We start from the raw sequence: 19,875 nt of genomic DNA, 5'->3' as shown, positions 1-19,875 counted from the left end.
ATGTTCTCGGTTCGGTTCCGGAACCGAAGAACCGAACTTTGAATATATATATATATATATATATATATATATATATATATATAATATTTTTATATTTCTATTATACATATACTTAATAATATAAATTACTTATAATATTAATAAGTAATAGTTAATACTATTCTTATAATAAGAAAGTAACTTATATTATAACTTTGATTAAAAGTTTTTATAAATTATAATTAATAATTAATAATTAGCCATTAGAACCGGACCGGACCGGACCGAACCGATTATGTTCGGACCGGACCGGACCGAACCGATTATGTTCGGTTCGGTCCTACTGTGTACTACGGTTTGAGAACCGAAAAAAAAGGAATCGAGAACCGAGAACCGAACCGGTTGGCCACCCCTACTTTCAGCTATAATCACAATCCTCTCTCTCTTTCTCTCTCCTATTTTTCGGGGTCTTGTTGCTGATTTTTCCTTTTTCCTTTTAAAAATTAGTCTTGTTGCTGATTTTTGGAGGTCTAAGAAATAAAAAGAGTTATGGGTTTCTACCGCCTCTTTGATTGATGAGGAAGAGTGGTCGTGAATTTCCATGGTAACTTCCTCAAATGGCATTATGGTTTTTGCAAATTCAAATCCTCTTTGCATTCATTTCTGGATGAATTTGGAGAATATTTTGATTGATGAGGAAGAGTGGTCGTGAATTTCCATGGTAACTTCCTCAAATGGCATTATGGTTTTTGCAAATTCAAATCCTCTTTGCATTCATTTCTGGATGAATTTGGAGAATATTTTGAATATGGGATTTGCTAGTCCAATTCCTGCCCGGAAGTGACACCAAACGCCTCTGCCCTTCCATCCCTTGGATCGATGGAGAGGGAGGGCAGAGCTTTTGGTTTTTTCATGTTGTCAAACAGTTGTACAATGAAAATAGATGGCGAGTGCCCGATCGAATTGATCGGGTCATATAGGAACAAGGTTCAAATCTCTCGGCCTGTTAGGATACCTCAGCCGCATACACCACTGCACTTCTACTTGACACCTATCGTAATGATAAATGGCTCATCGCAGAAGGTGTCTTGTAGACCGGCTGTTGCATGAGAGAGCAGACACCTCAGAGCAATTAAATGAACAAGACAAAAGCTATTGAAAAAGTGAGCCGGTGTGCTGCTCTCTCGTGCAACACTAGTCTACAAAATGACTTCTACCAGTGGTCACGAGCAAATGCCTTCGAATATTGGCGGTGGTAAATATGTTTGAAGCCTAGTTTTGTGTTATCTTTGCTTTTGTTTCAAATATCAGCATATTTTGTTCGAAATACGGATTTTCATACTGGTGCATTTGCTTATGATCATTTACGTTGTATATAAAGAAAAATGTTGTTGAATTTGGAATCAAGTTGATTGATTTTTAAGGGACTTCACATTGAATTTCTACTCACTTTGTTCATTAATTATGATTTGTTTATGTTGTCTTTGTCTTCTGATTTTTTCTTGATTTATGTTTTTTCCTGAGGTTTTGTTGGAGATTGATGTTGAATTTTGATGGACATCGATAGATTTATGGGTTCACATCGGTCTGGTGTTTGGTTTGTTTTCACTTTCATATGAAAAATGCCGGTTAAGGGTGAGAAAAAAATTGGATGGGTTCTGATTTTGTGGAATCTTAATGAATAACAAGAATTATGTGTCGACCCTTGATTATCTAAACAAATGCTGACGGCTATTATTAGATCAAATAAGAACCGGGATAAGAAGGCAATTCCGGTTGCAAAATATGACGTGTAAGCAATGGGAGCTGATTTTTTGCAAAGATGATGGTGTATCATTTCATAACATTGCACAATAAATCCGAGACAACAACACTCGCTTGCTCATCTAGAACTGGTAGGAGCATGGAATAAATGTGCCCCCTAAGGTGCTTTCTTCAAATCATGTGCTACATTGATATATGCAGTCGATTTGGGTGTGGTTTATTTACCCTTTCTTGAAGAGAGACGAGGGTGCCACTAACATTAGTTGAGAAAACAATGCTGGAAGATAAATGGCTTCTCTCGATCCAACACTGATCCATTCGTGGCATTGAATGCTCCTTGTGCAAATCCAGCACCATTTTTAACTCGAGAGTGATTAAGCAGACAATTGTGATGATTTTTGGGCCCATATTTGGTCTATGATTGTTCGACGAGGCAAAATTGAAAACCCAATTCAAGAAGTCAACGGCCGAACATTTTCGTACCCCGAGATTGAATTAATTTTAGAGAATTGAAAAAAAGAAGAGAATGACACTTCCTTGGGCTCCTCTACCTTTACATGGATGAAGAGGACCGTTCACAATAAAGATGCGACGTCAGATGGGAGATTTCAAGACATGCAGAATGCGAACAATACATCAACATGCGCATAATGTGAACAATATATCGACATGCGCAAAACGTAAATGACTCGCGAATAAAAATGTTGATGCACTCAGAACACAAATGATGCCGCCAGTGTGTGCAAATCTAGCATATCATCCTTAAGAAAGAAAAGCTCTAGCTGCGGAAAGTAAGAGCTACACATAAAACGCCGAAACATGCTTGGATTTGATTTTGGAACATATTCGTTGGATACATTTGTCTCCTTACACAACTTTATTCGGGTAATCACTCCTCAACACAGTCCAACGGGGTAGCTATTAAGTAACTCTGTCCCACTTACCGATTGGGCTCAGAGATATGTATAAGCAGGAGGGAACTCATGATTACTATTTAGTCTTCTAGGTTCGATTATACGCGGGTTATGTTTGCCAACTTGACGTTTAACTCTTTTGACCCGGTCTATCCGAGTCATCACTTGATAATTCGGCTTTCTACGACCGATCGTGCCCAAAGCAAATGAGTGTAAGCAGCCCCACAAGGACCACAGGAATCAATGGCTTATATTTTCTTAGAGATAACCAACGCAACCGTGAACAGCGAGAGCCAGTTTATTTGATCACACGAGCCAAGTGCACGGCTGAGATTTGTCGGGTCTCAAGAAAAGCTCCTCCTTTTTCTTCTCTTTCCACCAAAACCCTAGCTCATCCACTCCTTTGTTCTCCTCACTACCGACACAGGTGTAGTGGGGCACCATGCCTCCTCGAGCAGCGAAGAAGCCCAGGGTGACGAAGAAGGCGAATCCGAAGACGAAACCAAAGCAGAACGTGCCGGAAAATGAGGTTGTGCCGGGCATCGCAGAGGAGGAAAAGACAGTTGTAGAAGAAGTTGTTTTGTTGAAATCGGAGGAGGACAAAAACATGCCCGAAAATGAGGTTACGGAGGAGGAAAAGAAAGTTGTAGAAGAAGTGGTTTTGTCGAAATCGGAGGTTGCTACAGAAGTTGAGGTTTTTACAGTAGAGGAGACGAAGGATCCGAAATCGGACGAGTTTTCGGATTCAAAGGATCCGAAATTGGAGGAGTTGTCGGACTCGAAGGATCTCATTCCCGAATCTGTGGATGCTGAGGGCGAGGCTTCTGAAGAGCCTGAAGAAATTGCCGGTGGAGTGAACGAAAGCGAACTCGTCCAAATGGATCAAGCCCAAGGTATTTCTTTTTTTTTTTCCTCCCCATTTTTCCACACGGTCATGGTTCTCATCGAATCAGTGCACAAACCTCCATGGGATTGGGTGACTACCCTTCAGCCATCTAATGACATTGAGAGAGTCACCTTCAAACTATAAGATTACGAATAAGGCTCCACTCTAAATTCCTCAACTCCTGATGAATTGCCCTCACTTCCGCCTCATTAGAGTCTTCTACCCCAACACAGGCCCTGAGAATGCCCATGACATGGTTCCATTCTCACCCCTTAGAACACCATGCTCGCTTATCCAGGATTAACTAAACTAGAGCTGTCAAAGTTGAGCTTTCTCCATCCTGGACCCTGCAGCTACCATTTTGTGGATCGGCTCCCAATATGCTCACTACTAATAAAGATTTCTCCCCAGCAATACTATAGATCGCGGGTTGAGATAAATCTGAAGCTAGGAAGGGATTTGAGTCATTTGACCCATGCAATAGATAAGGCTATAACCTTTTTGTATTCAGACATAGAACTCTTAATATAGCCTTCAAAAACTCTCCTTCCATAAAGCCCATATACTGTTAGAAGGACCGCCTTCCACAGAGTCTTACCTCTTTTCCTCCAAGGGGCAGAGGTCCAACTTTCTAATAAGTGAGCAGGCCTAGACAGGAACACCTAGGAGATGCTGAATCTGCTCAAAATTCTGCTCCACACCTCTCTGACCACTTTATAGTGGATGAACTTGTGATCCGCCGTCTCACCTGCCTCTGCACATAGGCCTGTTAGGTATATTAGACTCTACTAATAAGGAAGTGTAAGCTTCTGATCATCATTTGATTAATGGAGGCGGCGAATTTGGACCATCTCATTGTGGAAGTGGATTCCTTTATCGTGATTCGCTGAATCGGGTCATGAATCTCTAATTCGTGGAGGTGTTCGGATGCGATAGAGGAGATCTTGGATAGGATGGAAGGTCATGTAATCGGTATCCAACATATTTGGAGATTTGCTAATAGTGAGTCATGCAGATAGGCTTGCTAGTGCTGAGGTGGATATAACAACTTTGGAGATTTTCGACTCTCTTCCACTTGGATTATCTTGAATTTTGGTCTCTTTGCTTTTGCTTAGCTTGTTTCTGACTATCTCAGTCTTTTCCTCAATAAAATCATTACCATTAAAAAACACTAAGAATTCAAAAATTGGTCATTTGCAAGATTGCTACAAGATGCTCATTTACTGCTGCGCATTATGCACAGAGGCAGGAGAATTAACGGATCACATGTTTATCCACTGTAGATTAGCCAAGGAAGTGTGGAGTAAAATCTCGGTCAGATTTGGTTTGGCTTGGGTGTTCCTATCCAAGCTTGTTGATCTGCTGAATGTTGGTCCTTGGTCCCGCGACTAAAGAAAAGGGAAATTTATATGGAATGTCTCCTTACTAGCTACGTTGTGGGTCTCATGGAAGGAGAGGAATGCAAGGACTTTCAGAGCCATGGCAAAAGCTGCCCATTATATATTCTTGAAAGTGATAGCTTAGACTATTTCATGGTTTAGGATCCTTCCTAGCTTCAGGTTTGTATCGGCAAATGACCTGTGGAATGGATGACAGGAGATCTGCAGCAGTGCAGAGCGGGGGCCACGATCTCCTAGGAGTGGGCACTGCCAAATCCAGGCCAGCTGGAGCTCAACTTTGACGGGCTAAGTATGAGGAATCCGGGTCCATCTGGAGTTGGGGGTGTCCTTAGAGACGAGTTCGATGCGACGTTATGGGCGTTCTTGGGGCCCACTGGGATTTCTGATCCCAATGAGGCGGAGGTCAGGGCGATATTGTGGGCATTAGGCTGCTGGAGAGGAACCTTATGGATCCCCTTGGAGATCTGACTCTTTTTTTGATGAGATTAGGGACAGGGTTGTGGGTTCCTCTATCTCCTTCAACTATGTCAAGAGGTCTGCAAATAGCGATGCCGATAGACTTGCCAGAGCAGACGTTTCAAAGAAGAGCCTAAAATTGTTTGATTATTTCTCCCCTTGATTGAGGTGGTTTCAGGAGACACCGAGATTCTCTTTTTTAAGCTTATGCTAGCTCGCTTGTCTTGTTATGTTGTGATTGTATTGACCTCCTCGGTCATATTCTGTTTTGCTATTTTAATAAAATTTTCGCCATTCAAACAAAAAACTGAGAACTTTTAGTGATAAAATAAGATAACATATTGCATAGATTCTCTGAGCTCACGATGGTGCGTGATTTTTCTGTCTCCGGAGGGAGAGTCCCCGGGGTGATTTGCCTGGGTAGTACTATCGGAAGGGGAATTTGTAGTTGTGGGTACAAGATTGAGGGTCTGAAAGGGGCTTATCTTGATTTCATTGAAGCAGGGTTCTCTATTTTTTATACCCTTCAAGCTCGGGAGATTCATCGAGACTGCTGTAGAAAAAATCTCATCTTAATCGGTAACGAGAAGAGTCTTAGTATTTCTACACGGTCCTCGCCGAGAAGCGTCCATGAGACTACCTACGGATCGGGGAGCGAAGGTGAGAGGCCTACCCTCGATTGAAGAGTCTTGCCAACTGGGAAGAGAGATGGGCAATGGGTTGATAGTTGTAAACCAATCATTATATGCCTTTAGAAAGATCATCAAGGGTTTTTGAAGGTGACTGGAAATGTTTAAACTGTGGTTATTTTAATTTCGAGAAAAGAAGTTGTAGGAAGTGTAGGGTAAACAGAGTCAAAGGAACAACTTCTGGTGATTCGGATGGAGTGGTTCTCGACAATAGATGGGAGGAGTAGGTTAGAGATTCAGGTCTTGATAGGAGATTCCAGGAAATTAATTGGTTGTTCAAGAGATAGAGGATTGAAGGGAACTGCTTAAAATGTGCCTGGTGGGGTGCACAGAAAGGGGAGGCTGGAAACTTGAGGAAATATGGGAGTGGGCTACGAAATTATGGAAGATACCAGGTCTTACAAAACCTCTTACAATCAGCGACAAGGAGATTCTATTTAAGTTCGAATCGTAGAATCAAGCAAGATGAGTTTTGCATAGAGGGGTGATGCGCTGGGAAATAAACTCTCATCCCTGCATCCATGGAACCCGAATTTCCATTCTGGTAGTAAGGCTATCTGGATTAGGTTCTACGATATTTCACTTCATGCTTGGTCGGTGAGGACGATTGAGGCTCTAGGCAAGGTTTTTGGCTTGGTCCTCCAAGTCAAGCTATCGGGTCATCCCGACCATTGTGTGGCTTTTGCCTCGGATAAGGTTCTCACGTCGGACTGGAAATATCTAAGTCCATTTATTAGAGCGAACATTGAAAATAAATGCTATTTAATAGGTGTGGTGGGTGTTTAAGAGGAGGGAACTCCTTATGGATTTAGTAAATATTGTCATTCTAGAATGGGGGGTCCGAGTTCAATTGATGTTAAATCGGCTACTGAGAACTATGAGGATGAGTCGAGTTCAAGGTTCCCGCCGCCAACAAGTTGTTGTCGGAGACGGGGAAAGTTTCTAATGAGGCGGGTTCAGGGAAGCCCGTCCTTCTGAGGGCCGAGAAGAGAGGAAGGGGGGGGGGGGGGGGGAGTCGACTGTTGGAGAAACCTAAATTCAAATTTGAAATGGGGTCTAATAGAACGGAGTGTTCTTTAGCAGGTACGTTGAGGACGGCAAGCTCTGGTGGTGGAGGTGATTGGCTCAATGAGATGGCGAGGATCCCACATGTGGCCAGCGGGGAATAGGTAAGCGGTTGATGGGAGAGGAGGAAGGTCCGGCAGAGAATGATGGAAACATGCTTTCTCCCTGGAAAAAAGAAAAAGGAGGTCAGAAACCAAATCGATGAAGATAAACTTGGGAAAAGGAAACTGGGTGGGCTGGACACGTGCCCAACAGGAAAACATGTCAAGTTTGCGCCTGCTCTATTGTGGGACCTAAGGCAGGGATCAAAAGGTTATCGAGAATGGGATGACTTCAGCATGTATAAAGTTTTTGTGAAGAAGGAAAATAATAAATTAAAGCTGAAGCCCATGTTCAAAAAAGGCAGTTTGTTTCCATATAAAAAGAACAGAAGCAATGGACCTCTCTTCAGTTGAGAAAGAAAAATATTTGTGTCGAGTTTACTCTCTCTGCTTAAAAGATTTGTCCACTTTGGAGACGATGACATTCAGAACCCTAATTTTGAGGATCCTTTTAATCGTAATCATAGGTTGGGAGTGGGTGCTTCATCGAGATTCAAGCGGCTAGGGCAGGGAGTGATCAGAAGTTGAAACGTCGGGAGATTTTCAGAAAGGACGAAGTGGCGCTGGAATACCTTAAGCTCCAATGGAAAAAGCTTCAAGAGGAGGCGAAAGGTAATGAGGAGGAAAAAATGGAAATGACGGGGAAGAAAAGCCTGGAAGAGGCTTGTGTTCCACTCTATGAACTACCTTTTTTCCAGCAAGAGTTGGATGTAGAATCAATGGCAGGTGAATATCAGAAGGGACAGAATATCGAATTCTTGAAGATGCAGACAGAAGCGAATCAAGGGGTCGTCTTAAAAGGAGAAATTGGGACGTTTCGGGACTCAATGGACGTGGATCTTAGTGCCAAGATCAAAGCATGTCTTCAAAGGGATGATGAAGAGTTGGGGAGTCGGGTTTAGAGTGTGGAGGAAGAAAACAATGAGTTGTTGGAAGAATTTAAGGAGATGAAGAAGATGGGAAGTTGTTTGGGGATTGGTTATGAGGAGAATGTGGACGAGACAAAGAGGATGTACTTGGATATCAAGAGGCGTGATGATGTGAAAGGGAAAAAAGGGAAGACTCCTAGTAAAGGAGGCAGGGAGCTCAAGTCCTTGTTAAGTTAATTAGAAGGTTTTGATGGCTGTACATACAGTTTTTTTGGGAGCTTTGTTGGGTCGCCCTATGGATGTAGATGGGAAGGTGTTTCTCTGTTTTACTAACACGTGATGGTGTAGATGGAAAGGTTGAAGGGATGCTCTTTTTTACTCTTGAGTGGGCTTTAGGGACATTAGTCCTTCGCTGCTCGGGTTCTTCTGTTACCTGGTTGGTCAACCTTTTGTTGTCGGGGTAGCATATATGAGGATGGATGAAGATAAGGGGTTAAAGACTCGTCTGGTTGAGAGTCTTGGTTTTAGTGGGTGTTATGAGTGGTAGTATTTTGCACGTTTGAGGAGTAAGATGGAAGGCTACTATGTGGTTTACAGGGTTAATCTGTTAATGTTCTTACCTTTTTGGGCCATTGGAGAAGTCTCCTATGGAATGTTATGATGTAATGTAATGTGGCGGGACAACTTGTCCCCATCACTTTGTACACATTATCCAATATCAATATTTATTTCATTTTTTTTAAATATTACATATCACACGCATATCAAATTCAGACACACACATTATAACAATTTTTTTCGGCCTTGTGCTTTATCTTGTTCTAATGTGCGCTTTTGAGAATCATACCAAAGGAAGCAGCCCCACGTCCACTCATATAGACTAGTCTATTTGGAGTGCCTTATAACTATGTTATGAACATCATTAAGAGTTTAATAACTCAACCTCCATACTTCACAGCTTGCACCCATCATAGGCATACGCCCAAGGAATTTAATTTACACACATCATGGTGCAAAACAATTCATTTAGATAACTTTTTTTCCCACTGAACCCAATTATTGGGATCTTCAATTACCTAGGTTGGGTTTCTATCATTGGTGATTTGATTCAATCAGTGGGCTTCATGTCCATCCCCCTCAATGCAATTATGACCAATTTCTTATATAGTCTGCTGGTAAGACGATTCAATATATCGTCTTGTGACCTTACAAAATCAATTGTGATCACTCCATTCTTGAGTAATTGGTTTATGGAGTTATGCCCCCGCCGAATATGTCGTGAGTTTTCACTCTATATTTGTAGGACTGGTTTATTCCAGTGTTAAATATGCACTAGAAGGTATCAAAGCCGGTGTTTAAAAACGCAGATGTGATGTGGAACACGGCCGAAGAAAATCCTAGCTGACTCGACACGACGCGGTCGAATACTCGGTTGACGCGGTTGAGTACTCGGTTGATGCTGTCATAATTAGGGAGAGTCAAATGAGTTTTTATTGACTTTATAGGGCGCAACGCGGAACGCGGCCAAGGTAAAAGAGAGTTGGCTCGGCCGAGTTCTGAGTCGAGTCAACGAGTTTTTAAACACTGATCAAAGCCTTTCATCTTCTACACTTGTTTTCTCTAAAGCAATGAATTCCTATTTCATAGTGTATTTGGCTATATAGGTTTGCTTGCTTTATTTCCATGATAGTGTGGCTCTTCCTAGAGTAAATATATGTCCACTCCTAGACTTGGCTTCTAAAACGGATGCTCAATTTGCATCACTGTATCCTTCCAATACAACTGGATATTTGGTGAGGTGTAGACCATAACTTAAGGCACCTCTAAGATACCTCAACACTCTCACTAATGAATCCTAGTGATCATATCAAGGGTTGCAGGTGTAGCTACTTAGCCTATCTACAATGTAAGTTATATCAGGCCTGGTGCAATCATGTACATTAAGCAACCTATAACTCTAGAATATTCCAATCGATTCACACCATTCTCTATTTTTACATAACTTTACATTTGAATCTAGGGGCTATTTAGAACATTTGTCGCTGATACGCTAGTGCGGTGTCGAGGTGAGCTAGTTCCTGGGCTATTTTCTAACCTTTGTGTTTGTGTTGGCTTCTAGCCCTGTTCATAGTATTGTGATACTGGCCATTTATTTTTATTCCTTGCATTTGCTTTTGTGCATGCTATATGGCGGGTGTCTAGCTGGGTGCATTTGTGTTTGTAGTGTCTGTTTAGTTCTTCAGCTGTTAGTTGGTGATGGCAGAAGGGTCATTGATATGAACCAATTTATTTGGATGCCTCAGGTGTTGAACAGGAGACAATTGAAGAGGGGACAGGAGTAGGTAAAGTTGAAGATATCAAAGGAGGTGGGGTTGATGGTACTGGCGCTGATGGAGGTGGTGATGAGGTGAAAGATGATGATAAAAGTGAAAGTGACGATGATGAAGAGATGGTGGACTTAGAAGACCCTTCTGTATATATGCATGCACCTCTGACAGAGAGGAAAAAACAGAAGGAATCTGAGATTTTCATTGGTGGGTTGGACAAGGAAGCAGTTGAAGAAGATTTGATTAAAGTCTTCAGTGAGTTTGGGGAAATTCAGGCTGTGAGGATAGCAAAGCATCCTACATCACAAAAAAGCAAGGGGTTTGCATTTATCCGGTATGCAACTGTTGAGCAAGCCTTAAAGGCTCTTTCTGAGTTAAAGGATGGAACAGAGGTTGTACTTCTTTTCAATCCACTTTGAATTTGGATTTTTGCTACAGTCTGATCAATCATAACCACTTTATAAATTCTTTATTATTTTCACCAGGTAAGGGGAAAGCGCATTGGAATTTCATCTAGTCACGAGAATGACACCCTATACGTGGGCAATATTTGCAAGACCTGGACAAAAGATCATGTAAGATTCAGTCACTTCTACTTTGCTGTTGCCTACGTCTCACTGTCCAGTGGCATGCGAATTTGGTGCGTCACTGTCAATTTATCTGTTAAAACTAGAAGAGAGCGTGACTTGTTGATGTAAAATCTTCAAAATGTCTTCAAGTTCTGATCCTGTTTTTCTGGGCTACAAGGTACTTGCGACATTGAAAGGCTACGCAGTTGAACAGATTGATGAAATATTTTTACCCGAAGACCCCAAGAATGAAGGAAAGAATAGAGGTTTTGCCCTTCTGGAATTTAATACCCATTCAGATGCTATGGCAGCGTTTCAGCTGTTAAGAAAGCCTGATGCTATTTTTGGCTGCGATAGGAGTGCTAAAGTTGCTTTTGCACAATCACCGATGCATCCTAGTGAGGAAGCGTTATTGCAGGTTTGGAATTTTCTTTGCTTGTTTCGGTCCCAAGTTGTTTCTTTTATGTCTGCTATATTTCATTGCTTAAATTCTGAACCATACTTGTGCCCATGGTTTTAAATTTCGGTCCAAAATTTTGGATTTTGGTTGGGATTGAAACCGAAATCCCCAAATTTCAACAATTTGATTTTTTGTTTTCAAAAATATATTATTTTTCTGAAATTTCGGCCGAAATAATAAATTAATACTTTTTTTGCTGGATTTCTGCTGAAATTTCAGTTTCAGCCAAGGCCGAAACAGAAACCAAAATTTAAATCCATGCTTGTACCTCTTCCCTTGGATCCTGCTGCCTCTAAGGATCTACCTAGATGATTGGGTGGAGTAACTTCTGTTTCTATACATTCTTGTTTGGTGATAAGATTGTAGTTAAATTTTTAGTGTAAAATTTGTGCTCTGCATTTGCCAACGTGGGTGATGCAAGTACTCCTGATCATTTGATTGCTTACGAAAGTTTGCTTGGTCAAACATTTTATTTTGTATGCTTGCAGGTGAAAACTGTGTTTGTTGAAGGTCTGCCGAGTTCTTGGGATGAAGAGAAGGTAAAGGAGCTCTGCAAACAATATGGGGAAATTGGGAAAGTTCATCTGTCCCGGAATTTCAGTTCTGCTAAGAGGAAAGATTTTGGATTTATTGAATTCACTTCTCGAGAAAGTGCCATTGCATGTGTGGAAGGAATAAACAGTGCCGAGCTTGGGGAAGGAGACATCAAGGTAATTATGTCTGAAAGACCTGACTTTTTTTTCTTTTTTTTGGAATTTGAAGTGGCTGTGTGCCTTGAGTATCAATTTCATGGCTGTGTAATTAAGTGTCATGTTGTGTGTCAGGTCAAAGCAAACCTCGCAAAGCCTCAGAACAAGGGCCGGCTTGCAAAGCAGGGTGCTCGAGGTGGATTCAAGGTTAAAAAGGTCGGAGAAAGTACAGAAGAAGTTGGAAATTCTAAGTTGAAAGGCAATGCACAGTTCAAAGGGGCTGAAGGAAAGGGAAAGGCTCGAAGCAAGCTAAGAAGTGCTAAAGGGGGTAAGTCATTTAGGCAGCAGGGTAGAGTCCTTGAAGGTCAAGGTGGTGTTTCATTCGAAGATCCCCAGAGGAGGGGACAGCCATTTAAAGGTGGAAAACGTGGTGATAGAGGCATGGACAGTGATAACAGTGTGCGGCCATCAAAGAAAGCACGCAACAATCGTAATATCCGTGGTGGACCCAACAATGATTTTGGAAACCAAAGAAACCCTCGCTTTGGGAAGCCAAAAGCAAACTTCACCTCTCGCCCATCTGGATATATGGGTCCATATACATCAGGTTATAGTGCGCCTGCAACTAGCTACCAGTATAGTGATTACGGCGCAAGCTTTGGATCTAATCGTAGCTATTCTGATATGGTAAGTGTCTTCTTGGTGGTGTTATCTCTCCTGCTACCTATTATGTGTCGCTAATGGTGATGCTTCTCAGGAACCCCATGCTGGGTATCTTGAACCCGCTGCCAAACTAGGCCGAGTTCCATATGCTTATGGGCAAAGAAGGTTTGCCTTTCTTGGGCTTGTTGTACTTGTTTCATGCTTTTAACCTTTTCCCACACACAACACACATATAAGTAGCAGAAATTTGTACCTCCTTGTTTTGGTATTGGTACCCATCCCTTTATATTAAACTTCTTTAGTTGGCTGTTGACAGCTTCTTGGGAACTATAACAGCCAACTGGAGAAGCTTAAAATGCGTGCGAGTATCAAAACAAGTTGCAATTATCAGTTTCCACGCACGCACGCACGCACGCACGTTGATTTCCTCCTCTTCCTTAACTTATGTGTTTGCTATTTCCTTTGTCAATTATTGCTGATGGGTACAATAGCGATGTGAGGACTGGTGCTGGTTACATGAGAGGTAGCATCTTGAATCCAATCTCAGTTTTTGTTGGTTCAGCCCTTTGGTATTCTTAAGTGCTCAACTATATCAGCTAGGGTGATTATGTTTTAGTGGCTTAGTCAATGCTCAATACATGTAAACATTTTTGGCATCTGGAGAGAACCAACGAACATAAACATTTTTCAACGGTATTGGTAATTCTGAACGAAAATGTTTTATTTTTTGATCCCCTTTCTAGGATATTTTCCCAAAACACGAAATCGAAACTGATCAAAATATACAGAAGATACAAATAGTTATCAAAACCATGCAGAACCAAATCTCACACCCCAAAACCAATGGCAAAACTAAATGAAGATATACAACACATGCTGTTATTTGCTGGAATCACATATACAGGCCCTGGGAAGAGAATCTTCTAATGAAAGTGTTGTTTTCTTCAGATGCTTGCCAATAACTTTTACTGCATTGCCATTGCTCTTCATTTAATCATAGGATTTTACGTTTCTTCTTGTTTTCTTTGATTTGTTCTTGCAACCAGTGATTATGTTTCTAGCCAAGCTATTCTTTTTAAAATTATATAAATAAGTTCAATTAGACTAAGAATAATTTTTTAACTAATGTGGTGTAGTACATCATTGTAGTAAAACTAAATTCTGCATTTGGAGCATACTTTCCCCTAATAACTGCTCTTTTGAGTCTTGACAAATAAGGCTGATTGACAATAAAATTCTTCATGGACTTCTCTAATAAGCATGCATATTGGCTTCTCGTCATTCTAGTGCTCGCATAAATCTGCAACTCAGTTCTCATAAAAGAACCATATTACTTGGAAGTTTGATGCTCACAGTCACAACTAACGTGACTGTATCTGTATAAATGTGCAATACGTACATTTATCATTATGAAATTGACAAGTACTGTTATTTCTTGGGTCTCTTATGTTAGTTGTGACTGTAAATTTCTCTAAGTTGCGCCAGACCTTCCAGAATTGAAGTTTCTTATTGATGCAGGACAAATCGATGGAAGGGACATTTTAGGGGTAAAAAGGATGGGTGAAAATTAGGTTTCTGGATCCTAAAATATGCGATTAGATTGAAAAAATATTTCTACTAGGTTTAGAGTATATTTAGAAGGGTGTAGTCATATGCCGGGAATGTGTTGACGTATGTCAAGAAGGTGCAAACATATGCTGGAAAGGTGCATGTAAATATTTTTTGGCGAGACTAAGGGGCACATGGATCAAATAATAATATGTAAAGATCAAGAACTGAAAATAAAGAAGATTAAATGGAGAAATACCAAACCTGGAATAATTACAGATCTTGCCTAGGCATCACACCTAAGCTTTCAAGGCTTTGCACCCCGAAGAATAAGTCCGTACTAGAATCCCACTAGCAATCCCGAGGTACCACACCAAGGGAATTCTAGGTACCACACTAAGAGGTCAAGGCCTCTATGATTTGCAAGAAAGCTGGGAAAAACTTATTTTCATTGATTCATTCTTAGCATCTATTAAAGAAAAGTGCAACACGGCTACATTTATAAGAAAGGAAATAGAATTGAAAGTTCTAAAACCCAAAAACAAAAACCTAACATTTTTGGACTTAAATATCCTCTAATGACTTAATTACTCTCTTAACACACTTAAAATTTTCGTAATACATTTGTGGTGCCTATGTAAAATACTCATAACTCGAAGAACTTAACAATGGGCCCCATCTTAACTCCTTGATTATTCATGGTATCTTGTATAGTCCCCCATCCCTCATTCAATGTAATCCAAACTTCTTGTTTTGTGGAATTCTCAAGTGCCTGTTTTATGCATACACATTCTGTAACATCTCTCATGGGATCCACTTGTCTTGACTAACTTCTACGTTTGTGGTGTTACAACAGGGCCTGCACTACCACCTGCTTATGCTCCCGGATACTCAAGCTATGCTGGATATGAGGTTCTCTCTCTCTCTCTCTCTGAGTGTATGTTATATATATATATATATATATATATATATATATATAATTTTTAGAGAGAACATTTCCTACACACTTGTGTAAGTAAGTTACCTACACACTACCTTAAAATACAGTGGGGGCCCACATTGTTTGGGTGATCCAAACCATTCATTTGAATGGTCCTCACATAGATAAGGTGTCCACAAAAAATCAGATCCATAGGATCATCCTAACCATTCAAACTATGGAGGCAAAAAATGGACTAATTTGTGAAGGTTTATACACGTCCATTTTACCTCCACAAATCGTAGGGTTGGGATGATCCTATGGATCTGATTTTTTGTGGACACCCTATCTATGTGAGGACCATTCAGATGAATTGTTTGGATCACCCAAACAATGTGGGCCCCCACTGTATTTTAAGGTAGTGTGTAGGTAACTTACCTACACAAGTGTGTAGGAAATGTTCTCTCATAATTTTATATAATATACGGAACATGGATATCATGATAATATTTTGGTTTGGTTGACATGATCATCTTTATTTTGCTTTTCTGAATCTAGAAGATAAGATCTGAACTAATAGGTGAATGTGAATCTATACTAACATTCAAAATGCCCCACTTATTTCTTATGGGCCAAACTCCTAAAAACTCAATTAAAGCCCCTTTAATGCCTTTTCTTTGAACCCATTGGTCAAATGTAGGGTCACATCACTTAAATAACTCAATACCTTCATATAAATACCTTGAACACCCACATACAAAAGGGCTAACTCTGAAAAACGTGAGAAAAACTCCATCCCATATCTCTCCTTTCTCTTCACTCCTCTACTACTCTCTCTCTCTCTCTCTCTCTCTCTCTCTCTACCATCCATCTCACGCTGCTCCTCCCTTGTTACATTCATCCCTCCTTCACCCTTAGATTGAAATGTTGGTTTCGGCCACAATTGAAACTGAGCAGTTTCAGCCGAAATTATGAAAAAAAAATAACAAATTTCGATTTTTTAGAAATTTCGGAGGACTACCCTTCAAAAGCGCTTTCAGTTGAAATTATGAAAAAAAAAATAACAAATTTCGATTTTTTACAAATATTCCGAGGACCCTTCAAAAAAAAATAAAATCCAAGGAAAATTTGTTAAAAAAATTCAAAAATGAATTTTGGATGAAATTTCTGAAAATTCGGCTGAAATCTGGACCGAAATCCAAAATTTTGGTATTTCGGCCGAAATTTAAAACCTTGACCTCACCTCTTGCTTATTTGTCTCTTTTTTTGTTTCTTCCCCCCTCTTACATCCCTGCACCCGTTTCTCCCCTTCCCTTTTCACCCATTGGGTTCATAACATGGTTTTAAATTTCGGCTGAAATCCAAAATTTCGGATTCAGCCGGGACTGATTTAAAACCGAAACTGAAATTATAAGATTTTCATGGAAATTGCCACCGAAACCGAAATTGCCACCGAAATTTCCATAGGAATTTCGTAACCATGGTTCATAAACACTTCTCCCTTCGTTGGGCATATGAACCGTTTCACATCGGTTGTGTTTATAAAATGCTCTCCTTCTACCTATATCTTTCCCCTTTCTTGATATTAATCACTTTTCTTGATCTTGATTGATTTTTTTTAATCGTAATAACCATATTACATCACAGGACGAGTCGCCTCACTGTCAATTACCTAGTTCCTTGCGTACATATACTTCCCACCCAACAGTCCCACTGTTATAGACCTTTCCATTGGTATACCCCTATTCCTGATGTGACACAACACTAAATACCATAATATTACAGCCTCTGCCTCACGCTGGCCCGATAGCCTGCAACCTATTGTGTCTCCAGAGAACAGCCTGCATACAGCGAGATAGATATAGATGGGCCACTTTGTAGCCAGTCCCTTAATTCCCCCTCATCTCCGTTGCCCGATCCATCGGAAGTATGACCATCTCATTAGTGGAATGACGTTTATGTTGAAATCTTGGGGAAATAGATGTAACTAGGTCCCTGATTTCCATGACAACATTCGCTAACATTCATGGACACACCTATTTGTTTGTAGCCCAATATTTCACATTTGATGAATCTCCTTTAATTATCAATTGACTGCTTCCGTGATCCGAAGCCATCTCAATCCCCGTTATAATGCTCGTGCTTCAGCCTCATTTGCATCTTAACACTCCGCAGGCCCGGAATATGATAGGAGGATTCGGCCACTTGTATCACTGAATAAGCCACCAATCCCCGCTCGCCCTGGGTTGCCTTTTGAACTTCCATTTTAGATCATTTTGATCCATTCGCTAGCTGGTGGGCTTCACCTTGGCTTTTCTATTTGCCTCTTCTTCTTTTCGTGAATGATCACCTTCCAATTCCTTAAATTCTCTCCTTGACTGTAGATCGATGCATCATTCCCATTGACATTCCACGCTATTATGTCAGCTCTAACGTCGAATACTATTCTTCCCTAGCTACGCTTTTGATCTTTGAAGATTCAATTGTTTCTCTCTTTCCGAAGATGCAAAATCATCACATAAGGGACCAATTTCCACATAGCCAGACCAACTTCTCCAAAAGGCCCCTAGCTCCATTAAAGAATTATTGCCTTGATTGACTTTCGGAGCGCCCATTGAAGACCAAAACTGGATATAATTCTGATCCGAAGTCGAAATGAGAATGGGCAATGTACTAGTAGATGAACCAATGACTCTTCGTTGCAGTTACAAAAGACACACCGGTTGGCCATCTGAACTTTCCTCATTTTCAGATGGCCACGGGTGTTTATTCTCTTCCTGGCTACCGTCCAAGTGAAAGCCACCACCCTGGTAGGGCCACCGCTTTCCATAACCTTGTGCAACGAGAAACTTCCCTGTTCAGTGATGCCAACCTGTAAAATAAGAGCGCACTGAGAAAGAACTGGATGGGTTTGGAATCCAAACCTCCCGATCCTCTAAATTGGGTGAGCAATAGGAGTTAGGGTAGAAGCAAGGACGGCTATGGATTTCACAATCCGTTAGGTTTCGTCTAAGCCTAAGCAAGGATAGGCTATGAATTTCACGATCTTGATTTCTTTTTTGTTCTTCTACCGTTTTCTTTTTCTTCCCAAAAAAAGCAATATGCGAACTTCATATCCCCATCAATTTGGTATCAAAGCTAGGTTTGCATCAAATTGGTGCCTTCCCTTTTCTTCCCAGAAAAGTAATATGCTTCACAATCCGTTGGAGCAAGGACATGCTATGAATTTCACGATCTTGATTCCTTTTTTGTTCTAGTGTCTTCTTTTTCTTCCCAAAAAAACAATATGCGAACTTCATATCCCCATCAATTTGGTATCAAAGCTAGGTTTGCATCAAATTGGTGCCTTCGCTTTTCTTCCCAGAAAAGTAATATGCTTCTAAATCCATTAGGTTTCGTTTAAGCCTAAGCAAGGATAGGCTATTAATTTCACGATCGTGATTCCTTTTTTGTTCTTCTACTGTCTTTCCTTTTCTTCCCCAAAAAAAGCAATATGCGAACTTCATATCCCCATCAATTTGGTATCATAGCTAGGTTTGCATCAAATTGGTGCCTTCCCTTTTCTTCCTAGAAAAGTAATATGCTAACTTCGTATACGCATCAATTTGGTATCTAAGCTTGGTTTGGATCAAATTGGTATCAGAGCGATTGCGAGCTAGTGATGAGAATTATAATATGGTGGCTAGTCAGCACAGAAGAGACCATTCCTTCAACGTGGGGATCTAGTGATAGCATACTTTCGACGAAAGTGATTTCCAGTGGGAGTGTACGACGCCGATCTATTCCAGAGCTTGGCAATATTACTACATTACTGGTCAGATCTATGTCTACTCACCATTCATGTTACACAGTACTTACATCCATAAAACAAAACCTGAAACCGTAGTAGCACATGTGTGTGCTGATTTTTATTTGGAACACATAATATTTAAGGAGCAAACAGAAAGAAAGAACGAAGAGTGCACTCAAGGAGTACCATTAAAAAAACTGCGTACTCAAGGAGCCAATCTTATTTTATTTTCCTTCAACCTTCTTATTTTTTGTGATGTATGTATGTGTATCTGTGTTTCAGGCTGGTTATGGATATCCTAACAACGGGGCTGTATATCCGGCTCGCGGACCATATTATTAGTGTTGCCAGAGCCTGCTGATGATGAGCGTTGAACGGCAACAGGGATAAGGTCCGATCCAACTGCACAGGGTAATTTTCCTTCGATTTCGGTTCGCTCAAGAGGTGGGGGGGAGGGGGAAGGACTGAAAGTTTGGGAGATGTGTCCTAATTTGATGGCTCTCAAGATGTCTTCCTACCATTTTGCCACAGTTACTCTTTACCATTCTCAGAATTATCCCTACATTAATCCCTTTCAGGTGAGAATCTTTGAGGTTCTTCCGTTTCAGATGTAGATTTTCCTGCTGCTTTATATTACAGCATATTTTGGTATTGTGTACATGCTTATGGAATCAACTTTTATTTTATACGATCTAATTATCATTCGTACGAGGCTGAATTCCTAAATGGCTTATACCTAATTTTTTCTTTTCCAATGTAACAATGAGGGATTCCTAGTGTCATCCCC

The 19,875-nt window shown here is 40.7% G+C and overlaps 1 protein-coding gene across 2 annotated transcripts; it reads left to right on the top strand.

Moving 5' to 3' along the window:
• Nucleotides 1–2,985: 2,985 nt before the first annotated feature.
• LOC143877391 (uncharacterized) lies at nucleotides 2,986–19,796 on the top strand. 2 transcript variants are annotated; one of them, XM_077379405.1, is made up of 10 exons: nucleotides 2,989–3,550; nucleotides 10,427–10,842; nucleotides 10,936–11,025; nucleotides 11,198–11,437; nucleotides 11,968–12,189; nucleotides 12,304–12,855; nucleotides 12,926–12,996; nucleotides 13,323–13,354; nucleotides 15,236–15,291; nucleotides 19,371–19,796. In XM_077379405.1, exons 1-10 carry the CDS (start codon nucleotides 3,100–3,102, stop codon nucleotides 19,428–19,430), a joined length of 2,190 nt encoding a protein of 729 aa, XP_077235520.1. In that variant the 5' UTR covers nucleotides 2,989–3,099; the 3' UTR covers nucleotides 19,431–19,796. The 2 variants fall into 2 exon arrangements, with proteins under 2 accessions (XP_077235519.1, XP_077235520.1); XM_077379404.1 differs by lacking the exons at nucleotides 13,323–13,354; nucleotides 15,236–15,291; nucleotides 19,371–19,796 and adding an exon at nucleotides 13,148–13,314 and having other exon boundaries at nucleotides 2,986–3,550.
• Nucleotides 19,797–19,875: the final 79 nt, after the last annotated feature.

Source organism: Tasmannia lanceolata, unplaced genomic scaffold, assembly GCF_043159265.1.
Source record: "Tasmannia lanceolata isolate RefF3 unplaced genomic scaffold, GAP_Taslan_0.1 ptg000005l, whole genome shotgun sequence".
Taxonomy (NCBI): Eukaryota; Viridiplantae; Streptophyta; class Magnoliopsida; order Canellales; family Winteraceae; genus Tasmannia; species Tasmannia lanceolata.
This window is presented reverse-complemented; position numbering and strand designations above follow the sequence as displayed.